Genomic DNA, 19,888 nt, shown 5'->3' on the forward strand with positions numbered 1-19,888 from the left:
GAGGAGAAGGACTTGGGATGCTGGGGAGGAGAAGCTCCACATGAGCCGGCGACGTGTGCTTCCAGCCCAGAAACCACCCGTGTCCTGGGCTGCATCCAGAGCAGCGTGGCCAGCAGGGACGGAGGGGATTCTGTCCCTCTGCTCCTCTCCTGGGAGACCTCATCTGGAGGATCGGGGCCAGTTCTGGAATCCTCACCAGAAGAAGGAGATGGAGCTGTTGGAACGGGTCCAGAGGAGGCTCCAAGGATGATCCAAGGGCTGAAGAACCTCTGCTATGAGGCCAGGCTGAGAGAGTTGGGGTTGTTCAGCCTGGAGAAGAGAAGGCTCTGAGCGACCTTCCAGTACCTGAAGGGGCTCCAAGAAAGCTGGAGAGGGGCTGTTCCCAAAGGCTTGGAGTGACAGCACTTGGGGCTGCATAGCCTGGAGAAGAGGAGGCTTAGGGAAGACCTCATCCCTCTCTGCAGCTCCTGGAAAGGTCGTGGTGAGGCGGGTGTTGGTCTCTTTTCCCAAGGGATAAGATGGGAGGAGAGACTGAGATGAGATATCAAGAATAAATGTTTCACTGTGAGGGTAGTGAGGTTGCCCAGAGAATTTGTGGATACCTTTCCAATCTAAACCATTCCACAGTTCCATGATTCTAATTTGCCATCAACCAGAACCCCCAGATCCCATCCCTGGAGGTGTTCAAGGTCAGGTTGGATGGGGCTTGGAGCAACCTCATCCAGTGGGAGATGTCCTTGCCCATGGCAGGAACTGGATGATTCTTCAAGTCCCTTCCAACCCAATCCATTCCATGAATCTAAGATGATTCTATAAATCCTCAGAAAATCATAGGATTCCAGGTCAGAAGGGACTGCAAGGGTCATCTTGTCCAACCTTTTTAGGTGATCTATAGTTTGAATGAGATGGCCCTGTCAACTTGAGCCTTAGAAGTGTCCAGTGCAGAAGAATCCACCATTTCTCCGGGGAGATCGTTGCTCCTGGGGAGATTCCAATTGGTTTCCAGAAGAAGATTTTTCACCACGAGAACAGTGAAACACTGGGTCACCTCCTTTAAACTCTACATCACCTAAAAACGATGATTCATCCCATCTCTTTGGTCAACAATGTTCACCCTGAACGTTCTCCTTTCAAGCCATAGTTTTAGGCGAGCAGTTGCCACCACTACAAGCAGCTCAGTGGCTCCAGCCCAAGCTCTTGGGTGTAGGGTGATGGTATCCACACGCTGCCTACGCCCCAGCACACCACACCGAGCCAAAGCAAGCCACGCAGCGTGGCCAAAGACCAGCAGAGCATCTCCCCTGCCTCTCTTCTGCTTCTTTGTGTCCCCAGTGCCCACGGGGAGTGGTGGGACATCATCACTCTGAGATTAGACCAAGGATACCAGCATGCAGATACCCCCAGGCAAGAAAACACATCTTTAATGCCCCAAAGGACTTGGCAGGAGGAGATACAGCAACATGAAGAGCAGATGCAGCCCAGGTAGAGCTGCTGTGAGCTTGCAACGCGATGTTGTGTTGTCCCAAGGGAATGAGTTGCCTCTTCAGCTAGCCAAGGGCACGGGGCAGAGGACCAGAAGGTGTCCGACCTGCTCAGGCGCACAGCTGGATGTGGGTTTCATACGACTGGATCCAAAAGTATGGGAAGACTTTCTTGGTGAAGGAGATGCTGAACTGGAAGACCATGTTCTCCACGTTTTAGAAGGTCACTTGGTCTCCTTCATAGTCTAGGTGGACCCTGATTCCCTGGAGCCCTTCCTTCAGTGCCAGCAGGACCGGACGCATGTGGAATGTTGTGTACTGGCCCTTCCAGTCCAGATGCAGGGCCCAGATCTTGCTCATGGATGTGGCAATCAAGTCCTTCCTTTCCACGGGACTCCACGGTAACCCCCACTCGTGCCCAGCTCCTACCTCCAGCTCCCAGCGGAGAAGCCCTGGGAGCCCATGATGCTGCTGCTGCCCATGAATCTCTTGGGGTTGTCGGAGATGTTTCGCTCTCTGTATCCCAAGTTCTGAGGTTCTGCACAGTTCTGAGGTCCTCCAAGAGGATGAGTTGTGCGTTTGCCGTCTCTGGGTTCAGCCTCACCTTCACTAACACACGACAGAGAGAAACAGAGTTGGCTCCTCCGCTGAGGAGCCAACCAGCACCTCTTCCTCCTCTTCCGTGGGGCTGCGATGCATCCCGTGAGCCCAGAGGACCCTCGTACTTGGCAAGCGCACACCCACAAGCCCCCCGGATCCTTCACTGGGACCCATGAGTGGAGCAGGATTGAGCCAGGATGGTGGTGGGCTTTGCTAAAGCTGCTTTGCTCATCCCGTCTAAGCATGATGGGGCTGCAGCCAGGGTTGTGTTGGGGAGGAATATAACCCCAGAGCACGAGGAAGCACTGCTTCGGTGCCAGACCAGTCCTTGCTCCAGCGACAAGTGCTCACCAAGAGGAAAATCAGCTCTTAATCCTGCTCAGCCAGGCAAGCTCAGAGCTGGAGCTGCATGCTGGATGTTCTGCTGCCATCCCGCGGCTGTCCCACAGGGTCACAGAGATGTCACCACGCAGTGCCACCACCTCACAGCCTCTGCTAAACCCGTTCCTCCAAGGTCTGGCTCAAAGAGGGGACCACAGTCTGGGGGAAACTGAGGCACAGCCATCCCTCATGCTGAAAACTGAGAGGGCAGAGCCTGGACAGCAAGAGCTCCAGCCAGCTCCAAGCTCTGCGGTGCCACCAGCATCGCCTGGACCACGAGCATCTGCAAAGATATTGTTGATCTGCGCTCAAAAGCCAACTCAAGGTGCTGAACTACTCCCAGTTTTAAACACTGCAGAGAAAGAGAGAAGGGAAATTGAGGACCTCACACTGTCCTGGCCCTCGTTTGGTGTCGTCGAGCTGGGCATGGGGATAGACCCGGATTTTTACAGCAGGTCTAGTCCAAACAAAGGCAAACTCTGAGTTTAGATCATAGAATCATTGAATAATTTGGGTTGGAAGGGACCTTAAAGAGCATCTAATTCCAACCCCTTTCTATGGGCAGAGACACCTCCCACTGGCTCAGGCTGCCCAAACCCCATCCAACGTGGCCTTCAACACCTCCAGGGATGGGGCAGCCACAGCTTCCCTGGGCAACCTGGGCCAGTGCCTCCCCACCCTCATTGGGAAGAAATTCATCCTTATGTCCAGTCTAACTCTGCCCCTCTCCAGTTTATCCCCATTGCCCCTCGTCCCATCCCCACACGCCTTTGGGAACAGCCCCTCTCCAGCTTTCTTGGAGCTCCTTCAGGTACTGGAAGGTCTCTCTAAGGTCTCCTGGGAGCCTTCTCTTCTCCTGAACAACCCCAACTCTCTCAGCTTGTCCTGGGATGGGAGGTGCTCCAGCCCTCGCAGCATCCTTGGAGCCTCCTCTGGACCCGTTCTAACAGCTCCATCTCCTTCTTCTGGTGAGGATTCCAGAACTGGCCCCAATCCTCCAGATGAGGTCTCCCAGGTGATGATTAGATGGGCAGAATCCCCTCCCTCACCCTGCTGGCCACACTGTGGTGGGAGCCCTCTCTGTCTCAAGGATGTTGGGTAACTCATTGTGATTTTCTCTCTCATTTGTTCCCATCAGCTCCGGAAACTCACCCCTCTCTTTGTCCGTCACACTCAGCAGGTTCTCTAGAGAAAGGAAAGGAAGATGCATGAGTTTCTCTCCTCTCGTGGCCTCTTTTCACCTCCCCAGTGAGGAGGACAGTGAGCCAGATGTGGAGCCCCAACTGTGGTCTCCAGCAAATCCCGTCTCAGAGATGGGTCTGTGTTCTGCTCCCCAGCCCCAGGCAGAATTTGTGGGTGCTGAGGAGCTCCAGGTGCGGCCAAGCCCAAGGGAAGCATAGCATGGGGACAATAGCACCCAATGTCCCAGGGCAGCAGCACACCAGCCTGGACACTGGTGACACAGCAAGACATCGTGTACTGCACAGAATCATAGATGGTTTGAGTCGGAAGGGACCTCAAAGCCCACCCAGTCCCACCCCATGCCATGCTCAGGGACACCTCCCACTGGATCAGGGTCTCCAAGCCCCATCCAACCTGGCCTTCAACACCTCCAGGGATGGGGCAGCCACCACTTCTCTGGGCAACCTGGGCCAGGGCGTCTCCACCCTCACCGTGAAGAACTTCTTCCTAATGTCCAATCTAAATCTTCCTTCTAATTTAAAGCCATCCCCCCTTGTTCTACCACTACACCCCCCGGGGAAAAGTCTGAGCCCTTGTAAAGCAGCTTTACCTTTGAAGATGGCCATCTCGACCATGACCCACCAGTTCATCTCAGAGAGGCTCTTAATGGTCTTCTGCTGCTCCAGAGAAACTGGCTTTGGGTTCAGGACCTTCGCTGCCTCACACCTGAGGAGGGAAACGACACGGCGAGGGGTCAGCCGGCACCCAGGGCCAGGAGGGAGACGTGGGAGAGACTTGGAGGAGCTTTGTCCCAGCTATTGGCATGGGAACCCTGTCTGTAACAGGGATGCAACCACCTCAGAACTACGTCAACCTGGTTCAGAACCACTAAAACCTGGTTCAGAACCACCAAAACCTGGTCCAGAACCACCAAAACCTGGTTCAGAACCACCAAAATCTGGTTCAGAACCACCAAAACCTGGTCCAGAACCACTAAAACCTGGTTTAGAACCACCACAAATCCCAAATATTCATCAAGGAAAAGCCACCTCCCTTCCAACTGCTGCGTTTCCAAAGCTCCACCCAAAAGATCTACAAGGAAGACAGCAACACTGAGCCTCTTTCCTACCCGCTCAGGGTTTGGCCAACATCTTGGAAGAGAGAAAACAAAGGGTCATCTCTGGCACTGCCGAGAAGGACCGCAGGGCTCCAGAGTCCAACCACGGTGTCGCAGCCTGGCTGGCATTGCTCTTGGTTCCCAAGGACTGGGATGTAGGAGGTGTTCCCAGCCTCACCACGTGGTCACAGTGTCTACATGGACCATGCAGACTCACCACAAGGAATTCAAAGACCGCCTGGTCCCATTTCTTCTCTATCTCCACTATCAGTGTATCCAGCAGCGATTTCCTCTCCGAAACACTGGAGGTGTATTCACCACGCTCCTTGGTGAGCTTCTCATGTCCTTGGGCCAGCAGGATGCCCTCCTGCAGCTCCTTGAAGGCATTCTGCAACCTCTGCTGCTCCGAGGCCACCATCCTCTGCAAGACACCCACACCGAGGTCCCCAAGACACCCCGTCCTCCAGGAGCCTCTGCACAGGTACGGGGACCCAATGCTGTGGAGAGGGGGACATGGATCATGGGGAATATGAGAAGAGTTTTGGGGGTGGGAAGACTGGATGGTGATGGACCCAAGATGATCGCAGAGTCTGAACGGAAGAAGGAGGTACTGGAAGGACAGAGAGGGGGAGAGAAAATAGTGTTGATATGGAAAAGGAGATAAATACACATGAGTCTGGAAAGCTGCCTGGCAGAGGAGGACCTGGGGGTGTTGGATGACAGTGGCTGAACATGAGCCAGCAGTGGCCCAGGTGGCCAAGAAGGCCACCAGCATCCTGGCTTGGATCAGCCCTGGGGTGGCCACAGGAGCAGGGAAGGGATTGTCCCTCTGGACTCAGCGCTGGTGAGGCCACATCTTGAATCCTGGTTCAGTTTTGGGCCCCTTACTCCAAGAAAGACTTTGAGGAGCTGGAGAGTGTCCAGAGAAGGGAACGAAGCTGAGGAAGGGGCTGGAGAACAAAGGATTAGGAGAAACATCTGAGGGACCTGGGGGTGTTTATCCTGGAGAAGAGGAGGCTGAGGGGAGACCTCATGGCTGTCTACAGCTGTTTGAAAGGACGTTGTGGTGAGGTGGGTGGTGGTCTCTTCTCCCACGTGACAGGCGATAGGACCAGAGGAAGTGGCCTCGAGCTGCACCAGGGCAGGTTCAAATTAGACATTCGGAAAAATTTCTTCACGGAAAGGGTTCTCAGGGACTGGCAGAGGCTGCCCAGGGAGGTGGTGGAGTCCCCATCCCCGGAGAGCTTTAAGAGATGGGCAGACAAAGTACTTAGAGATGTGGTTTAGTAGTGGACAGGTATGGTTGGACTTGATGATCTCAAAAGTCTTCTCCAACCAAGTGATTCTATGATTCTATGAAAGATGGGATGCGCCCACGAAGATGAGAGAAGCAGGAAAGAGGGCACAGAGGGAAACACGTACCAGCAGGCCACCACTCTCCTCCTCTCCTTCTGGCTTAAATTCCTCTTTCTTTTTTTGTAGCAAAGCCAAGTTGCTCTGGAGAGTCTCCTAGAAGGCAAAAAAAAGGGCTATTTGGTGATCCTGGGGTTATCTTCAGTAGATGATGTCACCAAGGAGCCCTTCAGGGGACAACCCTGCTCTGCAGGGAGAGGACAAAAGGGATGAGCTGGGAGCCAGTGGCACTTCTGGATCAGCTTCGTGTGGAAACCCTGAAGTTTGCATGTGGTTTCCTTTTTTTTTAACCAGGAAAACCAACTTTTGGTGTCGGAAGTGTTGGATTTGCAGAGAAGAGGTTTGCAGCAACAGCAGCACCGCATCCCAGAAATTGGCTGGAGCGTTAAAATGAGCCTCGGGCTCCTCCAAGCTGTCCTTTTGTGGCAGAGTGGGGTCCTGGTGGGGTGACCCCAGCTTACACGTCAAGGAGAGCCCACATCTCCTGCAGTTGCAGCTCCAGCCCCGTACAGGGCGATGGGGACCTTGTGGGGCCACCAAAGGGTGAGCAGCGAGGGGGACCTGTGCTCCAGAGGGGTCAGGAGGAGGTGGTGGGAGCTGTAGGAGAACCAGCAGCCCCAATGGGGTGAGGGGGTGGGGGGTACAGGACCCCAACCCAAAGCCAGATGGGGGCTTCAGACCATGGTCAAGCAGGGACACCCGCCAGCAGCTGGATGGGGACCCAAATCCATGGCTGGATGGGGCTCCAGACCTCTGCTCCAAGGGGACCCCAGTTGATGAATGGAGGAGACCCTGGGCCTCTTCCCCAGGACCTCAGCCCCTGCCCAGAGTTCCTGGAGGGGACCCCAGCCCATACCTGGAGGACCCCCTGCCCAGACGGGACATTGACCTGTGCCCAGATGGGATCCAAATCCATGCCGGGAGGGGACTTTGGCAGGAATAGGGAGGGGACCCCAGCCCATACCTGGGTGACCCCCCCACCCCTGCCCAGATGGAATCCAAACCCCTGCCCAGGTGGGACCCAAATCCATTCCCAGGCAGGACCTCAATCTGTGCCCAGTGGAGACCCAGATCCATGTCTAGAGGGATCCCCGGCCATGTCCCAGAGGGGACTCCTGAAGGACACCCCACCCCTGCCCAGATGGGACCCCTGCCCAGAGGAACCCCAATCCTGCCCAGATGGGACCCCGATCCCTGCCCAGAAGGGACCTCAGCCCCTGCCCGGAGGAACCCCAATCCCTGCCAGGAGGAACCCCGATCCCTGCCCAGAAGGGACCCCGATCCCTGTCCAGATGGGACCTCAGCCCCTGCCCGGAGGAACCCCAACCCCTGCCCAGATGGGACCCCAGCCCCTGCCTGGGAGGGACTCTGACCTGTTCCTGGAGGGGACCTCAGCCCATACCTGGAGGACCCTGTGCCTCTGACCAGATGGGACCCACACCTGTGCCCAGTGGGACCCCAACCCCTGCCCAGGTGGGACCCTGACCTGTGCCCAGAGGGGACCCCAGCCCCTGCCCAGTGGGACCCCAACTTGTGCCCGGAGGGGACCCCAGGCCCTGCCCAGGTGGGACCTCAACCTGTACCCAGGTGGGACACTGACCCCTGCCTTGTGGGTACCCCACCCTGTGCTCAGTGGGACCCCGACCCCTGCCCAGGTGGGACCCCGACCTGTGCCCAGAGGGGACCCCAACCTGTGCCCAGTGGGACCCCACCCTGTGCCCAGAGGGGACCCCACCCTGTGCCCAGGTAGGACCCCATCCCTGTTCAGTGGGCCCCCGACCTGCGCCCAGGTGGGACCCCATCCCTGCCCAGTGGGACCCCGACTTGTGCCCAGGTAGAAGCCCTGCCCAGTGGGACCCCGACCTGTGCCCAGGTGGTACCCCGACCCCTGCCATGAGGGTACCCCACCTTGTGCCCAGCGGGACCCCAACCCCTGCCCAGGTGGGACCCTGACCTGTGCCCAGAGGGGACCCCAGCCCCTGCCCAGTGGGACCCCAACTTGTGCCCAGAGGGGACCCCAGGCCCTGCCCAGGTGGGACCTCAACCTGTACCCAGGTGGGACCCTGACCCCTGCCTTGTGGGTACCCCACCCTGTGCTCAGTGGGACCCTGACCTGTGCCCAGAGGGGACCCCAACCTGTCCCCAGTGGGACCCCAACCTGTGCCCAGAGGGAACCCCAACCTGTGCCCAGAGGGGACCCCAGGCCCTGCCCAGGTGGGACCTCAACCTGTACCCAGGTGGGACCCTGACCCCTGCCCTGTGGATACCCCATCCTGTGCTCAGTGGGACCCCGACCCCTGCCCAGGTGGGACCCCGACCTGTGCCCAGAGGGGACCCCAACCTGTGCCCAGTGGGACCCCGACCTGTGCTCAGGTAGGACCCCATCCCTGCCCAGTGGGACCCTGACTTGTGTCCAGGTAGAACCCCTGCCCAGTGAGACCCCGACCTGTGCCCAGGTGGGACCCTGACCCCTGCCCTGTGGTACCCCGACCCCTGCCATGAGGGTACCCCACCTGGTGCCCAGCGGGACCCCAACCCCTGCCCAGGTGGGACCCTGATCCATGCCCAGGTAGGACCCCAGCCCCTGCCCAGTGGGACCCCAACTTGTGCACAGAGGTGACCCCAGGCCCTGCCCAGTGGGACCCCAACCCCTGCCCAGGTGGGACCCCGACCTGTGCCCAGAGGGGACCCCACCCTGTGCCCAGCGGGACCCCCTCGGCGGGCCATGCCCGGTGCTGCCGGTTCAGACGGAGCAGATGAGGACTCGGCAGCTCGGGCAGAAGATGCCGCGGCTCTCCCGTCGGTTCCGGGGGCAGCGCGGCGGCGGCGGCGGGGAGGGGCGCCCGGTACTGCGGGAAGCGGCGGTTGGGGGGGGGGGGGGGAACCGCAGTGAGGGCTCCGCGCAGCCCCCGCAGGAGCGGAGCGAAGGGACCGGGAGGAGCTGCGGGTTGGGGGACACCGGGAGGAGCCGCGGGATGGGGGGGGACCGGGAGGTGCCGCGGGGGTGGGGGGGGACCGGGAGGTGCCGCGGGGGGGTGGGGACACCGGGAGGAGCCGCGGGGGGGGAGGGATCGGGAGGAGCCGCGGGGGGGAGGGGGGGATAGGGAGGAGCCGCGGGGGGGGACACCGGGAGGAGCCGCGGGATGGGGGGGGGGACACCGGGAGGAGTAGCGGGGGGGGAACGGGAGGAGCCGCGGGATGGGGGGGGGACTGGGAGGAGCCGCGGGGTGGGGGACACCGGGAGGAGCCGCGGAATGGGGGGGGGGGGACCGGGAGGAGCCGCGGGATGGGGGGGGGGACACCGGGAGGAGCCGCGGGATGGGAGGGGACACCGGGAGGAGCCGCGGGATGGGTGGGGGGACTGGGAGGAGCTACGAGAACGGGGGAAGGAGGGGAACGGCGGGACTCAGGAGGGATGCGGGACTGGGGGAGAACGGGAGAGGAGCTGCGGGATGCGGGGGGAACGGGAGAGGAGCTGCGGGAATGGAAAATGAAGGGGAGAACGGGGGAGGGAGGGGAACTGTGGGACAGGACAGGGATGCGGGAGAGAAGCTGCGGGATTGGAGGAGAATGGGGAGGAGATGCGGGACTGGGGAGAAACGAGGGAGGTGCTGCGGCCCGGGGGATGCTACGGGACAGGAGGCGGGAGGAGCTGCGGGATGGGGGGCACCGGGGGAGCTGCGGGATGGGGGGGGGACCGGGGAGGAGCTGCGGGATGGGGGAGAACGGGGAAGGAGCTGCGGGATGGGGGGGAACGGGGAAGGAGCTGCGGGATGGGGGGAGAACGGGGAAGGAGCTGCGGGATGGGGGAGAACGGGGGAGCTGCGGAGTGGGGGGGGGAACGGGGAAGGAGCTGCGGGATGGGGGGGGAACGGGGAAGGAGCTGCGGGATGGGGGGGGACCGGGGAGGAGCTGGGGGATGGGGGAGAACGGGGAAGGAGCTGCGGGATTGGGGGAGAACGGGGAAGGAGCTGCGGGATTGGGGGAGAACGGGGAAGGAGCTGCGGGATTGGGGGAGAACGGGGAAGGAGCTGCGGGATGGGGGGAGAATGGGGAAGGAGCTGCGGGATGGGGGGAGAACGGGGAAGGAGCTGCGGGATGGGGGAAACGGGGGAGGAGCTGTGGGATGGGGGGAAACGGAGGAGGAGCTGCGGGATGGGGGAGAACGGGGGAGGAGCTGCGGGATGGGGGGAGAATGGGGAAGGAGCTGCGGGATGGGGGGAATGGGGAAGGAGCTGCGGGATGGGGGGGAACGGGGAAGGAGCTGCGGGATGGGGGGAGAACGGGGAAGGAGCTGCGGGATGGGGGGAGAACGGGGAAGGAGCTGCGGGATGGGGGAGAACGGGGAAGGAGCTGCGGGATGGGGGAGAACGGGGAAGGAGCTGCGGGATGGGGAGAACGGGGAAGGAGCTGCGGGATGGGGGGAGAACGGGGAAGGAGCTGCGGGATGGGGGAGAACGGGGAAGGAGCTGCGGGATGGGGGGGAACGGGGAAGGAGCTGCGGGATGGGGGAGAACGGGGAAGGAGCTGCGGGATGGGGGGAGAACGGGGAAGGAGCTGCGGGATGGGGGGAAACGGGGAAGGAGCTGCGGGATGGGGGAAACGGGGAAGGAGCTGCGGGATAGGGGGAAACGGGGAAGGAACTGCGGGATGGGGGAAACGGGGAAGGAGCTGCGGGATGGGGGGAGAACGGGGAAGGAGCTGCGGGATGGGGGGAGAACGGGGAAGGAGCTGCGGGATGGGGGAGAACGGGGAAGGAGCTGCGGGATGGGGGAGAACGGGGAAGGAGCTGCGGGATGGGGGGAATGGGGAAGGAGCTGCGGGATGGGGGGGAACGGGGAAGGAGCTGCGGGATGGGGGGAGAACGGGGAAGGAGCTGCGGGATGGGGGGAGAACGGGGAAGGAGCTGCGGGATGGGGGAGAACGGGGAAGGAGCTGCGGGATGGGGGGAGAACGGGGAAGGAGCTGCGGGATGGGGGGAGGACGGGAAAGGAGCTGCGGGATGGGGGAGAACGGGGAAGGAGCTGCGGGATGGGGGGGAACGGGGAAGGAGCTGCGGGATGGGGGACACCGGGGGAGCTTCGGGATGGGAGAGAACGGGGAGGAGCTGCGGGATGGGGGGGAACGGGGAAGGAGCTGCGGGATGGGGGAGAACGAGGAGAAGCTGCGGGATGGGGGGGAACGGGGAAGGAGCTGTGGGATGGGGGGAGAACGGGGAAGGAGCTGCGGGATGGGGGGGAACGGGGAAGGAGCTGCGGGATGGGGGGAAACGGGGAAGGAGCTGCGGGATGGGGGGAAACGGGGAAGGAGCTGCGGGATGGGGGGAAACGGGGAAGGAGCTGCGGGATGGGGGAAACGGGGAAGGAGCTGCGGGATAGGGGGAAACGGGGAAGGAACTGCGGGATGGGGGAAACGGGGAAGGAGCTGCGGGATGGGGGGAGAACGGGGAAGGAGCTGCGGGATGGGGGGAGAACGGGGAAGGAACTGCGGGATGGGGGAAACGGGGAAGGAGCTGCGGGATGGGGGGAGAACGGGGAAGGAGCTGCGGGATGGGGGGAAACGGGGAAGGAACTGCGGGATGGGGGGGAACGGGGAAGGAGCTGCGGGATGGGGGAAACGGGGAAGGAACTGTGGGATGGGGGAGAATGGGGAAGGAGCTGCGGGATGGGGGAAACGGGGAAGGAGCTGCGGGATGGGGGGGAACGGGGAAGGAGCTGCGGGATGGGGGGAGAATGGGGAAGGAGCTGCGGGATGGGGGGAAGGAGTGGAAATGTGGGATTCAGGGGGGATGCGGGAAAGGGGGAGAATCTGCGGGGTGGGGGTAGAAGGGGGGAGGAGGTGCGGGAGCGGGCAGGGATGCGGGACTGGGGGGAACGAGGGAGGAGCTGCAGGATGGGAGAAGAACCATGGGTTGCCCCAACCCAGGGGTAGGACCTTGCACTTGGCTTTGTTGAACCTCACGAGGTCCTCTCAGCCCCACCTCTCCGGCTTGTCCAGGTCCCTCTGGATGACATCCCATCCTATGAACTGAAATACTCCTGAAGAGCTTTGCTCCAAGCCTGGGCCACCAGGTTGGAGATGCTGAGCAGGATCCTCCTGGAGGCCTCTCACCTGCTTCCCACCGGCTGGACGTGGGGGTTAATGCGGTTGAAGGGATTGTGTCAGCGCCGCAGCTGTGACATCCGAGAGATGAGTCTAATCCGGTCCCTGAGCCGCTTCCCCAGCACCGGCTGCCTCGCTCCGTGCTGCCAACTTCTTCCCGCATCCATGAAATCCCACCAAACCAAGTGGCCACCTCAGTGCAGGGAGGCTCCAGCTTCCATCCCTACACCCCACGGCCGCTGGTGGCTCTCCCAGTGTCTTCCCAGTCCCAAAAGATCTGGAGGGCAGCAGCGCCGCTTGAAGAAGAGAAGAAGGGTCCCCAGGAGTGCCCCCAAGTGTCTCTGCAGGCTGTGGGGTCACATCCCCGCTGTGCTGCTGTTGGTGGGCTCAGCCCTGGAGCTGCTGGTCACCGAAGTTCAGACCCTCCTGAATCCATCCATCGTTTCGGCTCCTCCACAACGCTGGTGAACGGCCAACTGGGGCCCAAGGAGTGTAGTGTTGGGGGCACCACGCATCTGGAGTCAGCACAAGAAGGACAAGGAGCTGTTGGAGCGAGTCCAAAGGAGGCCCTGGAGATAATCTGAGGGCTGGAGAACCTCCTGTAGAAGAACAGGTTGAGAGAGTTGGGGTTGTTCAGCCTGGAGAAGAAAAGACTCCAAGGTGACCTTAGAGCAGCTTCCAGGACTGAAAGGGGCTCCAGGAATGCTGGGGAGGGGCTCTTGGTCAAGAAGTGCAGGGAAAGGATGAGAGGAATGGTTTTCAGCTGAAAGAGGGAGATTGAGATGAGATCTTACGAAGAAAGAGGGTGGGGAGCTCCTGGCCCAGGTTGCCCAGAGAAGTCATGTCTGTCCCATCCCTGGAGGTGTTGAAGGCCAGCTTGGATGGGGCTTGGAGCAACCTGATCCCGTGGGAAGTGTCCGTGCCCATGGCAGGGAGTGGAACTGGGTGGGCTTTGAGATCCCTTCCAACCCAACCCATTCCATGGTTCCATGATTCTAACTTGCCATCAACCAGAACCCCCAGATCCCATCCCTGGAGGTGTTGAAGGCCACGTTGGATGGAGCTTGGATCAAGCTTGGAGCTTGATCCAGTGGGAGGTGTCCCTGCCCATGGCAGGGGGTGGAACTGGATGGGCTTTGAGGTCCCTTCCAACCCAATCCATTCCATGATTCTATGAACTCTGTAGTTGGAGCTCCAAGTCCCTGGCAGTGAGAGGTCCTGCAGACGCTGCTGGTCCTTCCAAGCTCCACAAAGCCCTCAAACATCTGTGAGGGCTTTTGCCAGGCACTTGGGGCTCCCTGTGTAGAGTTGTCTCATGGAGAATTGTCCCTTTCCATGCTATTAACCCCTTTTTTTTTCTCGGGGTCATGCAGCATTCAGCCCTCCTGGAACAAATGGTTGGCCTTGATGATCTAAGAGGTCTTTTCCAACCTAGTGATTCCATGAATCCACCTGCAATTAAGCGGAGGGTGCTGATGACCTCCAGATAAGTCCAGGGGGTGGTAAGGCTGCTCGTGGTGCATTTGTGCCACGTCTGTGTGGTTTTGCTGCCGCTGCCACCTCAAAGCCAGCACCTACTGGGCTCCACCGTGGCTGTCGGAGCTGTGGCTGCAGATAGGACGTCAACGTTGATGCTGTTGAAGGTCTCCTGGATGTTGTTAAACCCTGGTAGAGTCCATTGACCGCAGCTGGTGAGGAGCAGCAGGAGCGTTGGCCACGGCGAGGAGGGACCTGCCCGTCTCCAAGGCTCCTTAGGAAATTCCCGACATCGGGAAGACGAAGCCAAGGCCCCTCTACCAGGATGGGCACCTAAGTAGTTGCTTTGCCATAACCAAGCTGAATTCATCCATTTTTCCGAAGAAAACAGGACATTGGCAGGTCCGTGGCACTGCCAGCCTGAGGAACACAAGCTGCGGAGAAGCCGTGTCGGTTCTGGTTTTAATTATTCTCCCTAATTCTCTTAGTGCTGATGAGTGGTTTGTTGCCAAGTGGATTGTTTGCCACAACCAAGTCGTCCTGTCCTGCAGCAGAACCTCCCTCGCGGGACATCATCCCACGTCCGACTGTGATCCAAACCCTCAAACTGCTGCCAGGGCACCATCCCAGCAGCAGGAACATCCCACAGGCTCGAGGAAGAGCAGCTGGAAAGCTGCCTGGAGGAGAAGGATGTGGGACTGCTGGTCAACATCAGCTGAACTTCAGCCAGCAGTGGCCCTGGTGGCCAAGAAGGTCAACAGAATCCTGGCTTGGATCAGCCCTGGGGTGACCAGCAGGAGCAGAGAAAGGATTGTCCCCCTGGACTCGGCGCTGATGAGGCCACACCTCGAATCCTGGGGTCAGTTTTGGGCCCCTCACTCCAAGAAAGACCTTGAGAACATCTGGAGAAGGGAACGGAGCTGGGGAAGGGGCTGGAGAACAAGGGTTAGGAGAAACATCTGAGGGAGCTGAGGCTGTTTAGCCTGGAGAAGAGGAGGCTGAAGGGAGACCTCATGGCTCTCTGCAGCTCCTGGAAAGGAGGTTGTGGTGAGGTGGGTGTTGGTGTCTTCTCCCAAGGAACGAGGGATGGGATGAGAGGAAATGGCCTCAAGTTGCACCAGGGGAGGTTTAGGTTGGATATGAGGAAACATTCCTTCACTGAAAGGGTTGTGAAGCCCTGGAAAAGGTTGCCCAGGGCAGTGGTGGAGTCTCCACCCCTGGAGGGTTCAAAAAGCCTGTGGCTATGACACTTGGGGACATGGTTTAGTGGGCACAGTGATGTTGGGCTGATGGTTGGACTGGTTGAGCTTAGAGGTCTTTTTCAACCTTCATGATTCTATGATTCCATTAACCTTGGCTGGAGCGTGTCCTGGCACTGACTGGATGGCACCTCTCGGCGCCGCTGCCCTCAGGCGCTTTCCAGCATGGAAGAGGCTGTAAACTACACATTTAGGAGGTGTTCACACAGATGGAAAGTCCTGGAGTGAGGACTTTGGTTCTGCAATGGCCTCGATGATGATCCGAGGGCTGGAGAACCTCCCATGTGAGGACAGGCTGAGAGAGTTGGGGTTGCTCAGCCTGGAGAAGAGAAGTCTCCAAGGAGACCTTAGAGCAGCTTCCATGACTGAAAGGAGCTCCAGGAAAGCTGGGGAGGGGCTCTGGATCAGGGAGGGCAGGGAAAGAATGAGGGGGACGGTTTGAAGCTGAAAGAGGGGAGATCAAGATGAGATCTTAGGGGGAAATGTTTTGCTGTGAGGGTGGGGAGGCCCTGGAACAGGTTGCCCAGAGACGTGGTGGCTGCCCCATCCCTGGAGGTGTTCCAGGCCAGGTTGGATGGGGCTTGGAGCAACCTGATCCAGCGGGAGGGTGTCCCTGCCCATGGCAGGGAGGTGGAACTGGATGGGCTTCGAGGTCCCTTCCAACCCAACCCATCCCATGGTTCCATGGTTCTAACTTGCCACCAACCAGAACCCCCAGATCCCATCCCTGGAGGTGTTGAAGGCCAGGTTGGATGGAGCTTGGAGCAACCTGATCCAGCGGGAGGTGTCCCTGCCCACAGCAGGGGGTAGAACTGGATGAGCTTTGAGAGCCCTTCCAATCCAAACCATTCTATGAGTCTATAATTAACAGGTCCCGACAATTTATCCCATCATCGCTCTGTTTATTGATGCCAACATGAGATCTGACACTGTCCTCCCCACGCCACCCCCTGGCCAGGAGCCTGCTGAGCACCACGGAACGAGAGTCACGGCTCTGGCCCCCAGCCCGATCTTTTGGGTGCATCTCACCCTTCCACAGCCCAAGCTGCGATGAGGATGAGACCACGGAGAACCGAGCCGCTGGAGCCAGGAGCTCAAACCAACAACCCAAGAATGACCCATGGCTCCGTCACCGGGACTCCGGCCACAGCCCCGTGGCGAGGGGCGCTGGCAGCGGGCTCTCCCACGGGAAGCCCCGAGCTGCTCCTCCATCTGGAGCAGGAATCTCGCTGCTCCCGGGTGTGATTCGAGGAGAGCAGAGGAGCAGAAGAGCAGTTAAAACACATCGAGCTCTAAACAGCACGACCCACGGCAAGACCCGCATCTACAACCACCCCCCCCTTTGCCGGCCAACGATGCCTTCCACGCAGCTCTCGTCGCGGTGAGAGGGCTGAGCGCCCAGTTCCTGCCGCTGCGGAAGGATGAAACGCTAGAAATGAGTGCTTGGAGGAGCCTTGTTGATGGGGTCCTACCAAAAAAAGGGGTTTACTGCAACTATTTTATTCTATTTTATAATTCAGGAGTGCTTCACAGCTCCGAGAGCCGGGCAGGCACCTATCAGCGCTTCCAATCTAGACACACCGAGAACCTCCTGGTCATTATTTGGATCTATTTCTTCCTCGCTTCCCCCCTGGCTGCGAGCTCCTCGTTAGCCGGCGCTGCTGAGCGGCTCTCGCAGCCAACCCGGATGACCGGAGCTCCTGGCCAAAAGCGACTGTGCCAGAATCAGCCTACAGAGCATTCGAAACCAAAAAAAAAAAAGAAAAATATCTTGGTGATCCTAAGTTTGCTTATCAAATAAAAAGTTCCTCCACATTTATTAAAAAAAAACCCCAAAACAGTAGTTTTTTTTAAAAAGCAGTTAACGAGTCCTACTCCGGCCAAACACCCTGCGCAGGTTTCTTTTGTCGTCGGTCGGTTTGCTTTGTTTCTGATGGTGAAGATTCCCCCTAAATCAGCTGTTTCTGTTAATTTTATATATATAATTTTTTTTTTTCTCTTTTTAATTTTGCCGCACGTTGCTTTGCTTTAATTAATTAATTTATTCCCAATCAGCCTAGACGTCTCCACCAGAGCAGCGGCGCTACCACACACAAAGCATCCTTGATGTCCATGCCCTGAGCTGGAGGGGGAGGGATGGAGGGAAGGTGGGAGAGATGAGCGGAGGAGAAGGGTTGGAGGGATGGATGGAGGGAGAGGAAGCCCGTCGGCAGCCCCTCACTCTCCCATGTGCGTCCTCAGGTGGTACTTGAGGGACTGCTTGTAGCGGAAGCACTTGGTGCACTCGGTGCAGGGGTAGGGCCGCTCGCCGGTGTGAGCGCGCTGGTGCTCCAGGAGGTGATGCTTCTGGGTGAAGTTCTTGCCGCACTCGGTGCAGTGGTAGGGCCGTTCGCCCGTGTGGATGCGTTGGTGTTCCAGAAGGTGGTGCTTACGGATAAAACCTTTCCCGCAAACGGCACAGGCGTGCGGGCGCTCCCGGGTGTGGATGCGGTAATGGTTGGTGAGCTTGGACTTCTCGCTGAAGGTTTTCTCGCACTGGCTGCACTGGTAGGGCCGCTCGCCGGTGTGAGTCCGCTGGTGCCGCAGGAGGTGGGAGGGTCGGGTGAAGTTCTTCCCACACTGGGGGCAAAGAAAAGCCATCTCGCTTTTGCCGGCGTGGATTCTCTGGTGCATGATGAGGCTGATCTGCAGGCGGAAGCTCCTCCGGCACTCGCCGCAGGTGAAGGGCCGCTCTCCGACGTGGGTGATCTGGTGTTTGCTGAGGCTCGACTTGTGGCTGAAGCTACTCTCGCACTCGGAGCACTTGTAGGGCTTCCCCGGTGGCGGAGGCCGAGCTTGGGGCTTGAGGCCGTGCTCCGGGCGCCGCGGGACACCTACGCCGCGGCGCGTGTGGCTACGTTGGTGCAGCAGGAATTGCTGCTTGTTGCGGAAGCTGAGGTCGCACTCGTGGCACTCGTAGGGCCCTTCCTTGAGGTGGTTGCGCTGGTGGATCATGAAGTTGATCTTCAGCATGAAGCTCTTCCCGCACTCCGGGCAGATGTAGGGTCTCTCCCTCGTCCGGTTCCGCTGCTGGGCGATGGCCGGTTTCATTTCCCCGGAGTCCCTCTCGCAGGTGGAAGGTTTGCCCATGCGGGTGGCCGCCAGGCTCCTGGGCTGCGTTTTGGAGCTGCACTGCGCCTCGCAGCCCAGCCCGGCCTCGTGGCTGGGGAACGCCGGCGGCTCCGTCCTGCCTGAGAACATGGCACACGGCTCCAGGGTGTCGGCGTCATCATCCTCCTCCTCCTCCTCTGTCTTGATCACGATCCCATCCTCTGCGGGGGAAAAACCAGAACAGCGTTAGGGCCATCGAGTGGGACAGGGTGAGCTTTTAAGCACCTGGGGGCTACGGAAATATCCGGAGGGGCTTCTGCAGCTGTTTATAGCATTGTAAAGGACCTCAAAGCCCATCCAGTTCCAACCCACTGCCACGAGCAGGGACACCTCCCACTGGATCAGGGGCTCCAAGTCCCATCCAACGTGGCCTTCAACACCTCCAGGGATGGGGCAGCCACCACGTCTCTGGGCAACCTATTCCAGGGCCTCCCCACCCTCACAGCAAAAACGTTTCTTCCTAAGATCTCATCTCAGTCTCCCCTCTTTCAGCTTCAAACCGTTCCCCCTCATTCTATCCCTGCACTCCCTGATCCTGAGCCCCTCTCCAGCTTTCCTGGAGCCCCTTTCAGGACTGGAAGCTGCTCTAAGGTCTCCTCGAAGCCTTCTCTTCTCCAGGCTGAACAGCCCCAACTCTCTCAGCCTGTCCTTGTACAGGAGGTCCTCCAGCCCTCAGACCATCCTTGCAGCCTCCTCTGGACTCGTTCCAACAGCACCACATCCTTCTTGTGCTGAGGACTCCAGAACTGGACACAGGGTTGAGGTGGGGTCTCACCAAAAAGGAGCAGAAGGGATGAATCCCCTCCCTTGCCCTCTTGGCTCCACTGCTTTGGGTGCAGCCCAGGACACAGTTGGTTTCTGGGCTACAAGTGCATTTTTCTGGCTCATGTTGAGCTTCTCATCCCCATGAACCTTCCCAACCGCTCGGACACGAGCCAGCTCCAGCCTAGATGTGCCCTGGGGTGGAGCACCTCAAGCCTGTGCACCACCGATGGGGAGGACAGACAAACCGCCTCCCGGACAAGCTCCTTTGGAAGGTGCGGCGAAAGGTTTTTCAACTCCACAATGCGACGAGACGGAGGGGATCAAAGCAACATCGTTCTGAGAGGACTCGCGTGGCAGAGTGAGTTTGGAGCAGCTCCATCTGCTGCCGTTTTGCTGGGCTACAACATTCCCCACACCCGGCACCGCACTCCTCAATGGAATCACAGAATCATAGAATCACAAGGTTGGAAAAGACCTCTTGGAGGTCTTCATGGAGTCCAACCATTCCTATCTGCCACTAAACCATGTCCCTGAGCACCTGATCTACACGTCCTTTTAAATACCTCCAGGGATGGGGACTCAACTACCTCCCTGGTGGAGACAGCACGGAGCTGCTGGGCTCCAGCTCTGCTCCGAGATGATGTCCCCAGGCTGGGACCATCCCCCTCCTTCATCCTGACCACAACAGAGCTCAGGAAGAGACCTCCCCTTCTTCCCAGAGGCAAACAGTGGTGGGACAGACATACGGACGTCAGGCTCCCTGCTTGCATCACCGGAGGTGACCTGGTGGTTTTGTTTGGTGAGATTGACCCTATCGGAGACGCGTGCAGCCAACGCACCCCGAGGAAAGGCCCGCGGTGGATCCCTCGCACGTCACCTGGCGCTGGACTTTGAGCCAGGCCTATGTGCTTTTCTAGGAAGAGCAACCACGCTTTCCCAAGAAAAGGCAGCCAACGGGCACA

General features: G+C 59.4%; 2 protein-coding genes across 2 annotated transcripts in view; both read right to left on the bottom strand.

Moving 5' to 3' along the window:
- Positions 1-1,406: 1,406 nt before the first annotated feature.
- Positions 1,407-5,579, bottom strand: LOC128851445 (uncharacterized). The gene is made up of 6 exons (XM_054060442.1): positions 4,978-5,579; positions 4,774-4,795; positions 4,255-4,370; positions 3,615-3,647; positions 2,433-2,795; positions 1,407-2,090 (listed from the first exon to the last, which is right to left on the bottom strand). Exons 1-5 carry the CDS (start codon positions 5,534-5,536, stop codon positions 2,650-2,652), a joined length of 876 nt encoding a protein of 291 aa, XP_053916417.1. The 5' UTR covers positions 5,537-5,579; the 3' UTR covers positions 1,407-2,090; positions 2,433-2,649.
- Positions 5,580-15,469: 9,890 nt separating this feature from the next.
- The window catches only part of LOC104061608 (uncharacterized), a 28,050-nt gene continuing 23,631 nt past the window's right edge, over positions 15,470-19,888 (bottom strand). Inside the window, exon 13 of the mRNA XM_054057903.1 lies at positions 15,470-18,322. Within this exon, the coding sequence (XP_053913878.1) occupies positions 17,229-18,322 (1,094 nt within the window). The 3' untranslated portion in view covers positions 15,470-17,228. The remainder of the gene's footprint in view (positions 18,323-19,888) is intronic.

The sequence above is a fragment of the Cuculus canorus genome, chromosome 2, assembly GCF_017976375.1.
Source record: "Cuculus canorus isolate bCucCan1 chromosome 2, bCucCan1.pri, whole genome shotgun sequence".
In the NCBI taxonomy this organism is placed as follows: Eukaryota; Metazoa; Chordata; class Aves; order Cuculiformes; family Cuculidae; genus Cuculus; species Cuculus canorus.

Coding starts and splice junctions, on each gene's coding strand:
- LOC128851445 (XM_054060442.1), bottom strand. CDS start 5,536: ATGCTGGTGGCCTTCTTGGCCACCTGGGCCACTGCTGGCTCATGTTCA. Junction 4,796..4,977: donor GGTCTTTGAATTCCTTGTGG/TGAGTCTGCATG, acceptor CTCTCTTCCAAG/ATGTTGGCCAAACCCTGAGC. Junction 2,796..3,614: donor TGTGACGGACAAAGAGAGGG/GTGAGTTTCCGG, acceptor AACTGGGAGTAG/TTCAGCACCTTGAGTTGGCT.